The sequence below is a fragment of the Marmota marmota genome, unplaced genomic scaffold, assembly GCF_001458135.2.
Source record: "Marmota marmota marmota unplaced genomic scaffold, marMar, whole genome shotgun sequence".
Classification (NCBI taxonomy): Eukaryota; Metazoa; Chordata; class Mammalia; order Rodentia; family Sciuridae; genus Marmota; species Marmota marmota.
In genome coordinates, this window is record NW_026000241.1 from 2,531,600 (window position 1) to 2,551,049 (window position 19,450).

Sequence of the window (19,450 nt, forward strand, 5' to 3'; positions counted from 1 at the left end):
CTTGGCAGCGGGGAGCCCCCTTGGGCCCTCTTCCCAGCCCTGAGTAATGACGTCCTGGGTTATCGCTTCAAAGGCCTTTTTTAGATAGTCGCCCCAAATGCTCTGAGTGTCTGTCTCCGTTCTTTGCTTTCTGGAATTTCAAGAACAGTAGGTTCCAAGAAATGGCCAAGTCCTTAGCGTCACACAGCAGGTCAACTGAAATCGACAGGTAACAGGGCCAAGAGGAGCACCCAGCGCTCCCAGGGACCCAGCACTCCCAAGGCACCGCCATGGTGTGAATGCGATTCTGTTGGGGGGCAGATAGATGAGAACGCTAGGACACGAGGTTAAGGGAATAATTCTATAAAGTGGCCGCCACTATGCTGATCCCACACACGATTTCTGTTCCAGAAGCAATCTACCTGCAGCCCTGCCTGGCTTCCGTGGACAGGCCACCTGGACCTGCAGCGGAAATGCAGCCAAGGTAATGCCGAGGGGAGGACCCAGCAGGCTACTGTGACGGGATCCTGAAATCCTCCCCACAAAACCTGGGAGAATGTGTGGTTAAGAATCCACATAGAGGGCTGGGCTGGGGCTCAGGGGTAGAGTGCTCACCTAGCACGTGGGAGTCCCTGGGTTTGAGCTGATAGACCCAACCTGATCTTTTCTTAAAATTAGGAGCCATCTCCACAAAGCCATGAAAAGATAGTTTCAGTTTTACTATAAATTACTGCAAATTCTGAACCTGCTTGGAATGCCTGCCTGTGCCTTGAATCCACCCATGCCTGGCTCTCTGACCCTCTCTGAAACCTTAGTGACACCTCATAAATCCTGGCCTTCCCTGGCCAGACAACGACCCTCTCTGAGGCTCTAATGATCCTCATAAATTCTGATGTTGGGGCCAGCAAAAATGTAAACTACCATTAGTGTGATGCTCGTCAGAGTTTTATTATCTGTAACCCCCCTTTGTGTAACTTTCTGGGCTATAAAGCTGGGCTGCAGGAAAGCTGGGGTTGCTGTCTTGTTCCTGCAGTTTTGGGTGGGAGAGGCAGCCCGGCCGGTCGAAATAATAAGCTTGCTTTAATTTGATTTTAATTGGAGTCAGTGGTCTTTTCTTGCGTCCTGGTCTAACAGAGCCTCAGCACCACATAAAATAAATAAATAAATAAAGGCATTGGGTCCAACTATAACTAAAAAAAAGAAAGAAATATTAAAAAAAAAAAAAAGAATCCAATTAGAGGGCTGTAGCTCAGTGGCAGAGCACTTGCCTAGCATGTGTGAGGCACGGGGTTCAATCCTTAGCGCTACGTAAAACAAACAAATAAAGGCATTCTGTCCATCTACAACTACAAAGAGAGAGAGAGAGAGAATCCAATTACAACCCGTCAGTATGGGCCAAGGTAACCTAGAATCACCATGAGAGTAGGGACTTGAAAATCTAAGTTTGTCCTTCTGTCAGCCAAAAGTCAAGAAGTGGATGTGGGCAGGACTCTCTGGAAACTTCTCTGGGACCCCCAATAAAACTGGGATGCAGGAGAGACAGACTCCCCCTCTCCTCTCTGAGAGGACACACCCTCTCCCTTCAGAGGGTCTCCTTTCCTTCCCCCTCCCCTCCAGAGGTTACTGGAGATTGAACTCGGGCCCTCAACCATGGAGCCCCATCCCCAGCCCTACTTTGTCTTTTATTTAGAGACAGGGTCTCCCTGAGTTGCTTAGGGCCTCGCTGTTGCTGAGGCTGGCTTTGAACTCATGATCCTCCTGCCTCAGCCTCCCCAGCTGCTGGGATGACAGGCGTGTGCCACCACACCTGGCCCCCTTTCGTTTTTCTCTGTCCCTTCAATAAACTCTTTCCTGTTACTCTGAGTGACATGTCTGAAATCTGACTTGGTCACAAAAATCAGGGTTTGAAGGGGGTCTTCACACTGCCTCAGTTTCTCAGAAGGCCCCAGCTCTGTAACAATCGTCCCCAACAAAATTCATGGTGACGCCTCGTGCCCAGGGTGGCAGTGTTAAAATGTCCTGAGAACCTCCAGAGGTATGTGGTTGGGGGGACCTTCAGGAGGTGGTGGACCCTTCTCTAAGTGCTGGGTGAGGTCTCCAGGTGGTGACCGAGGTCACTGGAAACAGAATGTCATTCCCTCGTGTCCCCCTTCCCCTCTTCCCAAGATGCTCTCAGTGATGGACTGTGGTCTCTCTCTTAGAAGAGACCTGACTAAGCCGGGAGCTGTGGCTCATTCTGCAATCCCAGCAACTCAGGAGGCTGAGACAGGAGACCCCCAAGTTCAAGGCCAGTCTTGGCAATTTAGTGAGGCCAGTCTCAAAAAGATGGGCTGGGCTGGTGGTGCATGCCTGTCATCCCATCAGCTCAGGAGGATCGGGAGTTCAAAGCCAGGCTCAGCACTTGGATCTTTAGGAAGGCCTCCTCATGTGTCAGGCTGACCTACTGGTTCCCTCACCTGCCTGTATAAGAGGAGGAACTCTGAGGTTCCACATGACCCTGAAAACCAAGGCTTCACACACCCCTCCCCCAAAACACTGCCCACAATGTCAAGTGAAATTTTGTACCTTTATAGTCACTACCTCTTGGTTCAGGTAAAGGACAAGGGCTCAGTCAAAGTCCAGATGTGTCAAGTGAGATTCCTGGGGTGGGATGCAGTTCTAGCTCAGGCTGAAGGACCTGTGAGCTCGCCACCATTCTGCCTGCCCTTCTTCAGCCTCACTCATCATCCAGCTCAGAGGTCACTTCCTACAGGTGGACCTCACTCCTGCCTACACCCAAACCACCTCTGACTCATGTTAAGATTCCTCTGAGTTCCCATGTCCCTTATGTTTAATTCCTACAGATTCAAAGTATAGCTCAGACGACAAGAGCACAAGGTTCAGCATCAGCAGATATAACTGACCTCCATTCCTCGCTAGCTGTGTGAGTTTGAGCCAGTTGATTAACCTCTCTGAACCTATCTCCTAATCTATAAAATGGGAACAATAAAGAAGTTCCACCTCCTAGGAGCGTTGAGGTCAGTACCCAGTGAGTGGGTGATGCCTATTGAGCAGCCCATGCCCAGCCCAGTATGAAGCACCATGATTACATGAGAATTTACCTGTGAGGGTAAATAGAACAGATAAAACCTGGCAGGAAATAATATCATGGGTGATTAGCATTGTCATCACTTCTCACACTGCCTGTGATAAATTGTCAGTTATCTGCCTGATGGTGCAGAAAAAGGGTATGTCCTTTCCTCTCTCAATCCCTGAGGCTTGGCAGACAGCAGATGCCTGATAACATCCCTTACACAAAATTACCAAGCACATGCTGGTGGGCCCTACACGCTAAAAAAGTTCTCAAAAGCCTCTCCTCCCCTTTGCAGAAAGCGCCCTCAGCTGGTCTGGAAGCTCTCAGGCAAGCTTCTGCCCACCTCCATAAAGGGGCAGATATTCAATACTTGAGGTTCTGTGGCCCACACACTCTCTGTTGCAACCATTTAATTCTGCCCTGGTAATAGGTAATAGGTCAGTGAGTAGGTGTGGTTGTACTCCATTAAAACTATTTTCGGACGATGGAATCTAAGTTTATTGTTTTCACAAGAAATAAAACTTTTTTTTCCCCCCTCCCAATCACTTGAAAATGGAAAAACAAAAGCCGGGCATGGTGGTGCTGTCCTGTAATCCCAGCGGCTCCAGAAGCTGAGGCAGGAGGACAGCAAGTTCAAATCCAGTCTCAGCAACTTAGAGAGGCCCTAAGCAACTCATCGAGACCCTGTCTCTCAATAAAACATACAAAAAGGCTGCGGATGTGGCTCAGTGGTTGAGAGCCCCTGGTTCAATTGCCTGTACCAAAAAAGAAAAAAAGGAAAGGAAAAACAATTCTTAGTTTACTAGCTGTTCAAAAACAGAGACTGGGCTGGAGGTGTGGCTCAGCGGTGGCGGCTGGCTGGTTTGACTCGGGGACCTTGCTCAAGCGAGCCCTCCTGGCTTCTCCGGCTTCAGCGAGCTGGACGCAGCTCCTGGTGGGCGGTGTCGGGAGGAGGGCCTCGGATTGGGCCTCGCGGAGTGGGCGGGGACGGGGTGGGGCACCGTGACGTATGTGCGGTTGGGCGGGGCAGTCCTGAATTGATCCACTCCAGGGGCTGAGAGGGCGAGTCGTATTCGGCAGCCAGCCAATCAGCGTGACGTGCTGCCCTTCCCGCGTGACGGGGACGCCGGCGTGAGGCGGGGCGAGGCGATCCGCTCCCTGGCCGGCCCGGCGCGCTTCCGGGCCCAGTCGCGGCGTGACGTCAGCAGGAGGGCAGGTAAGCGCTGGTGTGCTGGTGAGTGGGTGGGCTGGCTGCGTGGAGCCGGAGGTCTGGCCACCGCCCACCTGCGGACGGTGCTTCGGGGGAAGTGGGGCTCTGAGGTGCCGGCCGCGTCGCCTGACCCAAGTTCACAGGGCTCCAGCGGCGCCCCCTACCCTGCCCTGGCCCCTACGGTGCCTCAAGGGCCGCTCCGTTTTCTCCTCTGGAAAATGAGACCAGCCAGCCCCTACCTTGCCAAGCCGTGGTGAAGTGGTGACGGTGGGTAGGAGAACTAAAACTCCACCGTTGACCTCGACCTCGGGCGCTGCCCCGACACTGCAGCCCACCTGGTCTTTAGGCAGCCTTAGCAGGTGGATGCTTTTTATAAACCCCCGTTTTACACGGGAGGAAAGTGAGGCTCACAGAGAATCCGCAGTTTACGTCAAGCATCTAGGACTCCGCAGATGCCAGATCCAAATTCACACTGTGACTCTGGGCAAATGGGGTCAGTACTCTTGACACTGAAGATCGGATTTCCACCCATCGTCCTGTGGCCTTGTCAGTGCCACTCACTGGGGGGGGTAAAAACACTTGAAGACACACACCCAGCTCCTGTGAGCTGCGTGTTTAACACTGTGAAAGCACTTCCCGTGCATCACTTCATCCACAGCAACCCCCAAAGTCATCCACTGTCCTCATCATCCACTCTTCAAAAGCCCAGGGAAACTCAGACACTGACCACAAGGTCACCCAGCTGGTAAGGAGTGGAGCTGGGATTTAAGCCCAGGGAGCTGTGACCCCCCCAAAGCCTGCATGGGCACTTAAGTTATTTCGTTGGTAAAAAGGACTTTTTAGGGTTGAACAGACCTTGGAAAAGTCCCATTCAAAGGGACACATACTAAAATAGTTTCAAGGAAATGGCAGAACAGTTTACATCATGGGCATTGCGCAAACCCCTACCCCCACTCCCTTAGAATCTTTGCTATCAGCTTCTGAGGCTGGGCAACTTACTAGATTCCACCCCCATCCGTGTCCTAATTGGTTATCCAGAGATAATAGTAGCATAATACAGACTAAACTTAGCTGTATCAGCTCCTCCTCCTCTTCCTTTTCCTCTTCCTCCTCTTCTTCCTCCTCCTCCTCAGACCCCACCCTGTCTGCCCCTCAGTGAACATCAGAGAACATGCTCTGTGTGGTGGTGCACACCTTTAATCCGAAGGCTGAGGCAGGATTCCAAGTTGGAGGCCAGCCTGGTCAACTGAGAGAGATCCTGTCTCAAAATTTAAAAAGGAATGGGGATGTAGCTCAGTGGTAAAACTCCTCTGGGTTCAAACTCCATTATCATCAAAATTAATTTTAAAAAAATCTTTAAACAGCATGTACATAAGTAGGCTAAATAGGTAGTTAGAGACCAGTCTTCGTGATTCTTGGGCAAGAGCTGATAAACTCGGCCCATTTGATTTTGTACAATATTCAAGTAAAGAATGGTTTTAAATTTTTAAATCATTGTGGGGACAGATCCAAAGAATAATATTTTGTGACAGATAATAGCAATTTCAAATGTGAATTTTGAGTCCATAAATAAAATTTTTTATTAGACTGTAGCCATGCCCATCATTTGCGTATCTTTAGTTTGGCTCTGAGGAGAGCTTTGAGTTGTTGGGCACAGACATTCTGGGCCAAAAATCCAGAAACATTAACTATCTGGCCTTTATTCATTTATTTATTGGTAACAGGCATTGAACCCAGGGGTGCTTAACCACCAAGCCATATCCCCAGCCTTTTTTATTTTCATTTGACACAGGGTCTCACTAAGCTACTTAGGGGCCTTGCTAAGTTACTGAGGCCTGCTTTGAATTTGCGATCCTCCTATGTCAGCCTCCCGAGCCACCGCCCGGATTAGAGGCTTGGGCCACCTCGCCTGGCTGTGAACTCTTTAATGTAAACCAGAACTTCCTTTTATTTGACCTAAAAGTCTTTCCTGTAAACCCTGGGGGGAGCCTGCCGCCTCCAGCCTGCACATTTAGTACCTGGGTCACCCCAGTGGACACTTCTGAAACCTCCATCAGTTGTTTCATTCAGTCTCCAGTCAGCATCCACTAGGGCCAGGCCCTGTGTGGGGTGCGCACGGCACAGGCCACCTGACCAAGATGACAGCCTGTAAGGTGCATTGACAGCACGTGGCCTGTGGAAGAGCATTCAGGGCAGAGGAAAAAAAACAAAACCCACGTCTTGAGGTGCAGCTCGGGGTGGAGCGCCGGCCCAGCATGCACGAGGCCCAGGTCCCAGCCCCAGCACTGCAGAACACAAGAAGGAGGGGCAGAGGAAGACTGTGGCAGGCCAGGAAGCCAGCGCTGGGACACAGGAGCCAGAGGGAGACAGACGGCTCCGAGAGGCAGGCAGGGCCCACAAATTGATTCTAAAGGAACGGGAATTGCTGGAGGGGCTTCCGTGGGAGACTGTCACATCCACGCCTATTCCAGGAAGTCCCCCTGACCACCGTGGGGGGAGCCTTGGGAGTGTAATTGAGGGCAGAAATAGGACTCCCTGTGTTTTAGGAAAGAGTTGACGGGAGCTGGACCTTGTCGGGGTCCAGCGGGGATGAGAAGGGTGAGGTGTGAGGTACAGGTGGCCACAGCGTGGCGCGGACTCTCTCAGATCCCACAGGCACTGCCTTCAGAGGCTGCCTGCACCTGGCAGGAGGCTCCTGGGAGCCAGCAGCACCGCCAGCCCACACCTCTTGACTTCTTTGCAGGGAAGCCTGAGGTCCCTTTGCCAGGCCCTGCAGGACGGCAGGACTGGTCCACGCAGTGACAGAGGAACTCCGGGTTGACCGCCTCGAGGGCAAGGACCCTAGACAGCTCCCAAGATGGTGAGTAGATAGCCTGTGCTCCCTGTGGTTTGCTCTGGGTCTTTGTGGGGTCCCCAGAGTGGCCCTGTCCTCTTCCTCCACAAGCTCTAAGGAAGTAATTTTTTTCCATATTTTTAATCGGTGCACTTTAATTGTGCAAGATGGTGGGATTCTGCGTAATTGGTGATTTCAAACTCCAGATTGTGGTCTTTTGGTGTGGTAGGCTTGAACCTTCGTTATGCACTAAAATGGTCACCCAGGGACTTTCTTTGGGTGGTGCTGGGGATGGAACTCGGCTTCACACGTGCCACGCAAGCACTCTGCCACTGAGCTACGTCCCTAACCTGGGCTACGTTTTTGAAATCTGTCATCTGTTGATGGACACTTGGGTCATTTCCGTCTGTCGGTTGTTGAGAGGTGTGTTCCTGGAATGTGTGTCTCCTGGGCTTTGTGGTTCCTTTCCTGGGAGCTGCTGAACGGCCCAGTGTCCAAGCACCATGCCCAAGTGGGTCCTGGTGTCCGTACTTTTGAAGCACCTTAGGTGGCTGTACAGTCAAATCGCACAGCCAGGTTTGAGAAGCCGCGCTCTGAGGGGTCTTTAGGTCCATTGGGCGGGTGATGCCAGCGTTTACAAGGACATGTGCCAGCATTCGTGATCCCTGATGAGACCTGGGCTTCAGCTGCGTTACGTGTGTGTCTGCACAGTGGTGACGTTAAAAGCGGAAGCGCTCGGCTTACTGTGGTGAAGACACCAGAGGTCAACACGTGCCAAGTCTGCGTGGCAGCCCACGTTCCAGCCTGGCAGGGAGCGCACCCTCAGATCCCAGGGTGACTGGGCCCTCAGCATCAGGAGATGGGCTCACAGGAATATCATGGCCTGTGGCGAGATTCACTTGCAAAATCTCCAGTGTGGTTTTCACTCTGAGCTTTCAAGCACATGACTTTTGCACTGTTGTAAAGTCAAAAATCACTAGTCCAGGGCCTGGGGCTGCAGCTCCGAGGTCAAGCACTTGCTGTCGTGAGTGGGACCACTGTAAGCCAGTGGCCCTCTGCGTTTCTTACTGTTAGCCATGGTCCCCAAACAGTGAAGTGTGAGACTTCCTGTGGGACTTCCCAGTGCGACAACAGAGGGCCTGTCACCAGGCAGCCACTGCCTGGTCAGACGCTGGACCCAGTCCTGTAGGAGGTCCTGTCCCTAGAGGCGGCACGGGCAGGTCTCCTGCAGGCCCTCTCCCAGTCACGGCTCTTCTGCTTTCCAGGGTGAAAGGAAAGGTGTCAACAAGTACTACCCTCCAGACTTCAACCCCGAGAAGGTGAGTGCGGGCTCCCTGCCTCCTCCACGTCCCTCAGCAGAGACTCACGCTGTGCCCGTGAACTTGGGGCCAGGATGGGAGCCCCAAGGTCTGCTCTAGAGTCTTCTTCATCCCTGGTAACGTGTGGGTGTCTCAGTGACCTTGCCATCTGTGCCCGAGTGGGGCTGAGCACACGGACTCTGGGTCAGATCCAGTGCCCTCCCGGCCCCAGCTCCTGCACCTGGAACCTTTTCCTCCTTGTGACACCAATCTTCTGTATTCCTTGAGGCTCCTTGCAGAGGTCTTCCCTGATCACTGGCTCATTCTCCACCACATCACCTGCTGCTTCTCTTTAATCTCCACCGCCATTTTAACTCCTGGCATGTGATTCATTTGTTTGCATGTTATTCATCTCCCCAACTAGAACGTCCTCTCCCCAGGGCAGGGGTGTTCATCTGACTTGATGGCCGCCTCCCCATGCAGAAGGCACTTAAGTTAGGCCCAAGGACCCCAGCACGCGTTCCCGGGCCCAGCACTCCTCCTTTCTGGAGTGGTGACTCTGAAGGAAAGTACAACCTGAGCTCACAGAATCCTTGGGTGATTAATGAGGTCACTCATGTAGAGTGCCGAGTGAGCATTTGGCACTGCGGTCCTTTCTCCCAACCCTCCCACCAGACCTGCAGGTGATAGTGAGCAGTAGCCCCGCTGATACACGGGGAAACTGAGGCCCAGAAGGGCAAACTGAGGTTCCTTGCCCATGTCACTCCCTCAGCTCAGAAACGGGAGCAGGACTGTTGGCCCTCCCAGCGGCCCTCCACCTGCGGGTTCCCTGTCCCTGGATTCACCAACCGCAGACTGGGAACCACCAGGGGACCCAGTGGCTCTGTGCTGAGCATGCCCTGTGTTAGCTTCTTGTGCTGATTTAAGCATGTGGGACTCGCGTGGGTCCTTCGCTACACCAGTTTATACCAGACTCAAACACACACAGATTGGGGTGTCCCTGAGGCCCGGGAGCCCACCCTGGGGATACGGAGAGACAGCTGAAGTCCTGATTCCAGGTCCCCTGCTTCCCTGAGACCTCTGTGCCTCCCCTGCCGCCTCTGACAACCCCACCCCCCACACGCGGTAGGACAATCAGGCCTCTCTGCCCCGCCGGCCTCTTGGCCCAGAGCAGTGGACCGCAGAGGACCTGAGCTGCCCACCCCACAGTGCTGACTCTCGCTCTTGCCCACAGCATGGCTCCCTCAATCGATACCACAACAGCCATCCGCTTCGGGAGCGGGCCCGGAAGCTGTCCCAAGGCATCCTCGTCATCCGGTAAGACCCTGGCACCACCCTGGCCTCAGGCTCAGCACCTCTCATGGGCCCAGTGCTGTGGGGCCTGATTCCGTGAGGCAGAAAGCCCCGTCTCGGTCCACTCCTGCTGCACGACGGAATCAACACCGTCAGTGCCGGCTCGTCCTCAGGCCTCTGCTGGGCATGGAGGGCAGGCCCGGGCCCTCCTGTGTCTTGGGGAGTTCCTGGGAAGGACTGGCAGGTCCTGTACGGCTGGACTCTGCCTCCAGCACACGAGCCCGGCCTCCTCTGTCCTCCCGGCGCAGTGCATGGACTTCAGAAGAGGAAGCAGACGCCCGCCAGGCCTCCGGAGGCCGAGGCCCACACTTGCCACGCTGTCCCTCCCTTGTGTCCCACTGACTGCCCAAAGCAGGCCTTCACTCCAGGGCTGCGGCCACAGACTCCCCTCTGGACAGGAGTCTAGAGCCACGGTGCAGAGACCTGCAGGACAGGGAGGCAGAGTCAAGCCAGGCCAGGTGCGGTGGCCACCCCGGTGGTCCCAGCTGCTCAGGAGGCTGAGGGAGGAGGATCACTTGAGCCCCAGGAATTCAGGGCCAGCCCGAGCAGCAGAGCAAGACCCTGCCCCACAAGCCAAAGCCAGATCACCCTGTGTGTGACTGCCTGGCCCCTGAGACTCCGCATCGTGTGCAGCCAGGGGAACGGGAAGTTGGGCTCCATTTGTGTACAACAAAACACGTTCTGCTGGCATGTATAACTAACGAGGATAAAAAATAACATCTAGGAGCAAAAAGCAAAAAGAAATTATTTGTTTCTGTAGATTCGAGATGCCGTATAACATCTGGTGCGACGGCTGCAAGAACCACATCGGCATGGGTGAGCTGCGGCCCGCCCCCCTGCCCTCCCCCTGCCCTCCCTCCTCTGCTCTTCCCCCTGCCCTCTCTCCCTGCCTTCCCCCCCTCAGCCCTGCAGACAGGGAGCCACTTGCATGCGGGGCACTGGGAGGCTCATCTCCCCTGTGAACTCCTAATCAGGAAGTGGGGAACAGACACCCAGGTTGCAAAGCCATTAAGTCTCTGGGCCCTTGGTTGAAATCCCGTCTCTGCCACTTCTTACCTGGCTGACCCTCAGCAGGAGACTAGCCTCTGTGCCTCAGTTTACCTGTCTGTAAACAAGGGCCCACCTGGTGAGCTACACACGGTGCTTGACACAGCACGTGGTCCGTGCGGAGGGCTGGTGCGGGCCAGCTTCCAGCATTCTCACTGCGCCATTATCCCTGGACCCTGGGGGTGCACAGGAGCAGGCGGGAGGGCTCAGCCTCTGTGAGGCCTTGGCGGGGCCCTGGCTCTCCCCGCTCGCCAGGGAGCACAGATCAGCTCTGACTCCACATGTGAGGGCTCTTTGAGGTCAATTGATTTGCTTGAGTGGCTCACAGAACGCAGGAAATGTGACTCAAACGTGGAGCCTGGCACAGTGGCACACCCCTGTATTCTTAGCTGCTCGGGAGGTGAGGCAGGAGCATCACGAGTTGGAGGTCAGCCCGCGCAGCTTGGTGAGACCGTGTCTCAGAATACAAATGAAAGACTGGGGATGTAGCTCAGTGGTAAAGCACCCTCGGGTTCAGTCCCCAGCACAAAAACAATAATATACTCACGCATTTATTAGTTCTGGGGGCGCTCAGGGGAGGACGCACTCCCATGCTCACCGCGCACATGTGAGGCCTGGGTTTGATCCCAGCACTGCCAGGGAAGCAGAGCCGCGTGGGATGAGGGAGTGGGAAGGGGCGTGAGCTCCCGGGGTGCCACCTCCAGGAAGCTCAAGCTTCCAAACCCTGACCCTTTGGTTCCTGCAGAAACGTCACTGCGCGGCGAGTTTGCTGACAGACAGGCCTGCCGTCCGGCTTCCTCCTGGCCTCTCAGCATTCCTCCTCCGGGTATAGGGCAGGACCCTCGGGGGGTGGGGAGGGTCTCGTGACCTCCCGTTGGACAGGGCTGGGTAAGAGTTTCTTCAGGGCCAGCTCCAGAGCAGAAAGGCTGGGGAGGGGTAGAGGCTGAGTGACCCACAGCAGGGAGGAGAGATTTTCATTTCTATGGGCCATGGGAGGAATTAGGAGCCAGGGACCACGGAAGAAAACCAAGGTGCCTGTGTCGTAATGCTGTGCTGGGAAGCCCGCACGCATCCTTCAGGGCACGGCCCAGGGGTGAGCGCCTCCGGCTCAGCCAGCCCTCTGCACGGCACCTGGCCGGAGTAGCTCCCCGTGCAGGAGTCAGCAGCTGTGGTCAGGAGGGCCCAGCCCTCGCTCTAGGGCCTTAGAACTGCAGGAGGAAGGGGACAGGCCACCTCATTGCCAAAAGGAACGAGTGAGTCCCGTGTCCCTCTAATCAGACCCAGCTGGGCACCTACCTCATAAGCCTCCAGGCACTTAGAGGACAGAGATTGGGCCCAGGGGCTGGTTATAGTTCCTGTCACAAGACAGGAGGGGAAACTGGGCCTCAGCCTGGCGCCACGGTGCATCCCACAGCCTGAACTAAGGCAGCCGCCCAGGAAAGTAAACCGCAGGCCATACCAGCCACCAGCCTGCTCTGCCTGCCAGGTGCAAGCCTTGAACAGAGTCAGAAGTCAGAAATACCGATTACCTGGGGCTGGGTGGTCGGTGGTGGGCCGGACTCACACCCGGGTTTTAGTCCCCAGTTCCTGTTAGGAGTCCCCAGAGGAGACGCTTAGTGGCAGAGCACTCGCCTGCATGTGTGAGGCCCTGGGTTCCATCCTCAGCACCACATAGAAATCACGAATCAGATAAAGTTTCATTGACAACTAAAAAATATTTTAAAAAAGAATACAGATTACCTAACTAGGACAAAGAATTCTGACCGTTTTTCTAAACAGGTAATAAAAGCCGACCTTCTTACACACCTGCCGAGTGCCAGCCCTGTCCAGCCCCTGTGCCCTCTTCTGGCTGGCTTCAGGGGCCCTCAGCAGCAGGCGGTGGATCCTGGGAAACAGGCCCAGAGGGCAGGGCGCAGCCTGAGTGCCTGTGGCCGGTGGTGGAGCCCGACTCAAACCCGGGCCCTCTGGCTCTGGCCCACCGCTGTGTCTTGAGCCTGTGTGGGTGCAGCCAGGACCCCCCCTTTCCCACGTGGGTGTCTGTGCCCTCCGAGGCCCCTCCAGTGCTGGGCCTGCCTGTCCCCATCCTGAGGAGATGCGGGTCCCAGCCTGAGCCTTGTTCCCTGCCCTCCCAGGTGTGCGGTACAATGCAGAGAAAAAGAAAGTGGGCAACTACTACACGACCCCCATCTACAGGTAGGAGCGCCTGGCACCCGGAACAGTGTGGGCCAGGTTAGGGGACCACAAAGGGGGATCTTGGCCCTCTCTGTAGGCTCCGGAAGCCCCTCCCCACGGTCAGTCAAGCCTGCCCCTCCCCCGGGTCCTCCAGGGCTCCCGCCCCCGCAGTCAGCCCCAAGCCTTTTCCTCACCTCTGCCTTCTCCCCTCACTCGTTCCCCTGCAGCCTCCTGCGTCCCTCACACACCTCAGGTACATGTCCCCTCTGTGCCCTCCACCCGGGGACCTCCTCCTCGTGGCCTCCAGGCTGCTTCCCTACCGGGTGTGCCTCGGTCACCACCCTCACAGAAGCCTTTGCTAAGTGGCACTCAGCTGCTGACAGTGTGCAGTTGTTGGACCCCTCTGTGACTCGTCCCCCTCTGGAGCATCAGCAGTGGCACATGCCTGTAATGCCAGCCACTCGGGCTGAAGGCAGGAGGATCACAAGTTCAAGACCCTGTCTCAAAACCAATAGGCCTGGGATGGCTCAGGTGCAGCGCTTGTCCTGCACCAGCAGGGAGGGCCTGCCTCTACCCCAGAACTGCCTGAAAAGGAGCAGGTTGGCTTGCTCCACTGCCCAGCAGCGTCCCCAGCAGCTGGCACCAAGCCTGGCACAGAGCAGCCTGTCTCAGATTGTTGAATGAGCGAGCTCGTGCACGAGGAAGTGAAGGCGGAGAGACATCGATGAAGGAGTGAAGGAGCCGGCCCCTGCCCGGCCTGTGCTTTCCTCCTGTTGGCCTTCTACGGTGCTGGGGATGGAACCCGGGCCCTGACACACACCAGGCCTGTGCTCTACCCCTGAGCTGCTCCTGGGACCCAAGGTGGCCTCTTTGTCAGAAGGGCACTAGGGGCAGGGCCACACCTCACCCTCAGCCCTCCTCCTAGACACAGCCCGAGTGCGTGGTCGGTGCCCAGCAAGTCCTTACTGGGTATCGCAGGTGGATGGAAGGAAGCGAATGGGGCCCTGGGCGTCCCTGGGTGTGCCCACAGCATCCCGACTCCTGCCCATGCCTTCACCCAGGTTTCGGATGAAATGCCACCTGTGCGTCAACTACATCGAGATGCAGACAGACCCCGCCAACTGTGACTATGTGATCGTGAGCGGCGCCCAGCGCAAGGAGGAACGCTGGGACATGGCGGCCAACGAGCAGGTGCTGACCACAGGTGAGCGCCACCTGCCCGGCGCATGCCCGGCTGCCTGGCCCTGGCCCTGAGCGGGGCCCAAGCTGCACTGTCGTGGTCCCTGCAGAGCACGAGAAGAAGCAGAGGCTGGAGGCGGATGCCATGTTCCGCCTGGAGCACGGGGAGGCGGACCGCAGCGCGCTCAAGAAGGCCCTGCCCACGCTGAGCCACATCCAGGAGGCCCAGAGCGCGTGGAAGGACGACTTCGCCCTCAACAGCATGCTGCGGCGGAGGTTCCGGGTGAGCGCCCCCGTCAGGAGCACAGGGTGGTGCTCCGGGGACGTCAGGGCAGGCGTAGAGCCAGAGAGCGTGGGTTGTGAGCCGGGATCAGCCAGCACCCCACCACAGCACCCCACCACACCCCAGGTCATTTCACCCCAGAGCCTCAGTGTCCTCCTCTGACCCGTGGGTCACTCCCGTCCTGCTGGAACAGAAACACAGGCGGCGACATGGCCACAGCAGGCCTTGACTGCTCACAGTCCTGAGGCTGGCAAACCCAGGACCAAGGCCCGGGTGGACGAGTGTCCAGGGAGGGCCATTCCTCACAGATAGTGCCTTCTGGCTGTGTCCTCGCATGACAGGGGACAAACAGGTTCCTCAGGCCCAATTTCCTGGGCATTGATCCATCACCTCCCCGATAACTAATCAGTTCCCCAGCGACCCCACTTGATGCTGTGACGGCCCTCGGATCCACGCCTCCCCCTGGGGGCCTCCCCCTCTGCCCCTCATTGGTGCCCCTGGGCCACGCAGCCTCCTCGCCCCTCCTTGTCATTCGGAGCACTCCTCTGCTGTAGGCTCTGCATGAGCTGCTCCTTCTGCTCCTAGAAGAACCCACAGCGTTCCTGCACACAGAGGTCTTCCCAGAGGTGACTTCCCAGGGAGACGTCCCCTGGCCCTCCACGCATTCCCCACGGACCTCCCTGCCTCTGCCTTCCCGCGACCCCATGTCCTTATCTCTCCTACCGCTTTGCCCAGCTGACCCACTGCAATGTCAGCAAGGGCTTCTGTTTTGTTTCTTGGTACCAGGGATTGAACTCAGGGGCACTCGGCCACTGAGCCACCTCCCCAGCCCTATTTTGAATTTCATTTAGAGATGGGGTCTCACTGAGTTGCTTGGGGCCTCGCTTTGGCTGAGGCTGGCTTTGAACTTGTGATCCTTCTGCTTCAGCCTCCTGAACCAGCACAGCTGGGATTATAGGCGTGTGCCAGGCCACCACACCTGGCTCAGCGAGGGTTCTTGTCTACCTGTTGTTGGGTTCCCAGAACCTAACGAGGCCCTGCCAAGGTGGCATCCTGAGCACACAGTTGCACCTCGCCCCACGACAGGAACGCATTCTGAGCAGTGCTAATGGATTCTCTGTTGTGCGCACATCAGGCCTTTACTAACCCAGAGTTGATGGCTAGATGAGCCACACACGGGGCCTCTTGCCGCAGGAGGTGTAGCCAACCCAGTCCGTGATGCACCAGGTGCTGAGGCTGCAGGGGGCACGGAGGCTGCATCAGAGTGAACTCATGATAGTAAATAGAACCAATTCACTCCAAGTGCAGCTCAGTGTGCACACCTGTAATCCCAGCCACTCTGCAGCCTGAGGCAGGAGGATCCCAAGTCCAAGGCCAGCCTGGACAACTTAGTGAGTCCTGTCTCAAAATAAAAAGGGCTGGGCCAGGCACATGCCTGTAATCTGAGCGGCTCAAGAAGCTGAGGCAGGATCGTGAGTTAATATCCATCCTCAGCCACTTAGTGAGGCCTAAGCAACTCAGCGAGACCCTGTCTCCAAATAAAATAAAATTTTTTAAAAGGGTCGGGGATGTGGCTCAGTGGTAGAGAACCCCTGGGTCCAATCCCAGTACTAAAACAACACCACCAATAAAAATTGTACTCTCTAAAATAACAAACTGCTGCTCAGGAGGCTGAGGCAGGAGGATCACTTGAGCCAGGGATGCAAGACCAGCTTGGGCAACCCCGAGACCCCATTGCAAAAGAGAAAGAGAAAGCACAGTGTAGTAAATACGCAAGTCAGTGACGGTCACTAGTCACTCATCAGCACTGTGTGCTGCACGTAGCCACGCCCTGTGCTTCTCTCCAGCTGGACTTACACCAGCGTCACCACCAGCACAGGAGGGGCATGGCCAGAGGAAGCCACAGCGGCTGCGACACCAGGCAGCAGGTGTTTCCAGCCCCATCCATCTTACAGGGCCACAGCCGTCCCTGGGCAGCATGGCCGTCTTGTCTAGATGGACAATAGAGGGGCCCTGGTTTGTGTGTGGGTGACAGTGGCATCTCCCACGTGGAGAGTGACCCCTGTATCCAGGTTGCTGCGAGGCCCTTCCCTCACACCTAGGGGGAGCCTGAAACCCAGGAGCTGGAGGCGGGTCAGGGAGAGGAGGGGCTGTGACCTTGACCCCCCGCTGCTCCCTCACAGGAAAAGAAAAAAGCCATCCAGGAGGAGGAGGAGAGGGACCAGGCCCTGCAGGCCAAGGCCAGCCTGGCCATCCCCCTGGTGCCCGAGACGGAGGACGACCGCAGGCTGGCCTCCCTGCTCAGGTTCCACACCCTGGACTGTGAGTTGGGGGCTCCCGGGGGTGGGGCAGCCATAGGAGGGGCGCAGAGATGGGGGTGCCTGGCCGTGAAAGGTGTGGCGGGCTGCGAGGAGCTATTTAATTTTTGGTGCCAGGCCTCGCTGGCGCCTGCGCCTCCACGCCCTACCCTGAGCCACACCTGTCCCTTCTTCAATCCCCTCCCCGCAGCCTACGAGGACAAGCAGAAACTCAAGCGCACGGAGATCATCAGCCGCTCCTGGTTCCCCTCCGCCCCGGGCCCCGGCAGCGCCAGCAGCAAGGCCAGCAGCGTCCTGAAGAAGCTGGCCCAGGGCCGCAGGAACGCACCCAGCAGCTGCCCCATCACCGTGGAGGACCTGGGCATCGTGCGGCGGCCTCGAGACGTCCCCGGGAGCCCCCAGCCCACGGCCGAGAAGACCAAGTCCAGGGAGCCGCAGGCACCTCAGGGGACCACCCAGGACAGACCCGCGTCCTCCCAGGACGGCTCTGAGGAGACAGCGAACCCCAAGACCTGCGGACAGTGGGGGCAGGAGGGGATCGGTCAGGACAAGTCCCGGCCCCCATCAGGCTCCTCCCAGGAGGCACCGGACCCTCCAGGCACACCGCAGCCCGGCAGCCTGAGCTCCTCTCTGGTGGCCGACTACTCTGACTCCGAGAGTGAATGACGCGGACTGGACTCCTCCGCAGCCATTAGAGCACCCGAGGCCCGGGCCCACGCCCCGGAGGCCCCCTCGCCGCCCCTCCCCCCTTGCCCTCCTCAGCGATGGATTGCTATTTATTTGGTCCTGGTGAGGGCCTCGTGCCTTGTGGGACCCGCATCTCCACATTAAAGCCCTGTTCTCTGCCCGGCCTTGGGTCGCTGGACAGGCCCAGGGGCTGTCCGTCCTGCTCTGTCCATCTGGCTCCCCGCGGGGTGAGGGTTTCCAGGTGGTGGCACAGATGGGCTGGGGTCAGGCACCTTCCTGGAAAAGGCAGCACCAGCTGAGGGTGGAGGGTGGAGAGTGGTCCAAGCAGAGGAACAGACAAGATGGCCACAGATGGGGCCTAGGGCATCTGGGATCCAGAGCAGGTGCGGGAGGAGCTGTTGGTCACCATCCCCCAGCGCAGAGGCACACGGAAGGGTCTTGAGGAAGGCCCCAGGGGTTGCTCTGAAGGAAAGGGGGCAGAAAGTGGCCCAGAAAATGACATTTTCCAAGGGCGTGTGGCCCGCCACCTCCCCTCAACCTGCAGAAAGACCATTTGACAAACACTGATTAAGCACCTAATGTTTGCATCCACAGTCTTGCCACTGGAGACAGCGGTGAAATTTAAGGCCTCCTGTCCATGCCGCACTGAGATCCAAGCCAAACTGGCATTTCCCCCACCCCCTTCAGGGAAGTGGCACCCTTGGCCACGCCCACTTCCCACTGTGTTGCCCAACGCTGGTGCCTGTCTCCAATGCCATTCCAACAGTGGGGACTCGTTTTGAGAAAAAGGAGAAACGGGTTTTATACTTTGCTAGCAAAGGAGAAACACGGGCATCTCCAGTCCCAAAGGCTGTGATTCTGCCCACCAGCAGGGACAGGGGGCCTTTAATGAAGTGCGTCAAGGGTGACATTCTCTGTCTGGAGTGGTCATTCACCTGTTAATTTGGGAGACTATTTCTGAGCTCCCAGGCCATCCCCGAGGTCTGGAGGACTTCGGGCCTGCGGGGCGTGAGCTCAGGGACAGGCCTGTGGCCGGGATGGGAAGAAGGGTAGCCCTGCTTCCCCTGAGATTAGGGCGGAGAAGAAACGTGTCCCGTTAAAATCTCAGTAGCCGTGGGAGAGCAGCAAGGGCTATGCTTGAAGCATCAAGTGGACGCTGTTCCACTGGTGGACAGGGCTTAGGGCAGCATTGAAGAGCTTGCCCGTTCCTTGGAGTCCCCGGGAGTCCTGGAGTCCCCAGGTAGTGGCCTCGGCCTACACCCTGCCGCCTAGGATTCTGGGATGATGATGCGACCCCCCCACTCCAACTCCTGTCAGCTGGAGGCCACATGCTGGCCCTGGGGGGAGGGGGGCTTGCCAGTTAAAGGGTGGAGGCCCAGAGCCCTGCCTGCGGAACCAAGGGACTTCGGCTTGCGGGCCTCCCGTCTGTGAAACCCAGAAACCTCAGAGGCCGCTGCGCAGTGCGGTCAGAGGCCAGGGGCCAGGCGCTCCGCAGAGACTGCGTTTTGCGGTTCCAAGGGGCCAGGTAACTGGCGAGGGGCCTGGGGTGGCTTCTGCCTCCACGGGTCCGGGCGTCCCTCGGGTAGGGCTGGAACGCGCATGTGCACTCTTCCGGGAGGTCCCGCCCCGCGTGCGCGGTGGCTGCAGCGGCGGTGACGGCGGCGGCGGAGCCATGCCGCTGGAGCCATACGCTACTCGCGGGGCTCTCTGCAGATCCTCGACCAGCTGCTGCTGCCCCAGCGGAGCCGCTACGAAGCGGTGGGCTCGGTGACGCAGGCCTGGGAGGCCATCCGCGCCATGAAGGTGGGGCCACGCGGGGACGGCGAGGCTGGGGGCGGGGGATCGCGCGCCGTCGTGCAGCCCCTGCAGCCCCTGCAGCCCCTGCCGCCCTGTGCCACAGGTGCGGGGCGCCCCGGCCATCGCCCTGGTGGGGCTGCCTCAGCCTCGCCGTGGAGCTCCAGGCGGGCGCCGGGGGCCGGGGTCCTTGCCCCTCTGGCTGGACTTCGTGCGCGACAGGC

At 57.4% G+C, this 19,450-nt stretch overlaps 2 protein-coding genes across 3 annotated transcripts in view; both read left to right on the forward strand.

Annotated features, from left to right (window-relative positions):
• The first annotated feature begins 4,198 nt into the window (after nt 1-4,198).
• Nucleotides 4,199-17,631, forward strand: Yju2b (YJU2 splicing factor homolog B). 2 transcript variants are annotated; one of them, XM_015489131.2, is made up of 10 exons: nt 4,199-4,268; nt 7,006-7,122; nt 8,361-8,414; nt 9,628-9,710; nt 10,507-10,562; nt 12,926-12,986; nt 14,027-14,169; nt 14,255-14,427; nt 16,611-16,749; nt 16,936-17,631. In XM_015489131.2, exons 2-10 carry the CDS (start codon nt 7,120-7,122, stop codon nt 17,409-17,411), a joined length of 1,188 nt encoding a protein of 395 aa, XP_015344617.1. In that variant the 5' UTR covers nt 4,199-4,268; nt 7,006-7,119; the 3' UTR covers nt 17,412-17,631. The 2 variants fall into 2 exon arrangements, with proteins under 2 accessions (XP_015344617.1, XP_048651246.1); XM_048795289.1 differs by lacking the exons at nt 4,199-4,268; nt 7,006-7,122; nt 8,361-8,414; nt 9,628-9,710; nt 12,926-12,986 and having other exon boundaries at nt 10,534-10,562.
• Nucleotides 17,632-19,088: 1,457 nt separating this feature from the next.
• The window catches only part of Mri1 (methylthioribose-1-phosphate isomerase 1), a gene marked incomplete at its 5' end in the record, with an annotated part of 5,930 nt that continues 5,568 nt past the window's right edge, over nt 19,089-19,450 (forward strand). The window contains 3 exon segments of the mRNA XM_048795339.1: nt 19,089-19,235; nt 19,333-19,362; nt 19,364-19,448. Coding sequence (XP_048651296.1) covers nt 19,089-19,235; nt 19,333-19,362; nt 19,364-19,448 — 262 coding nt within the window.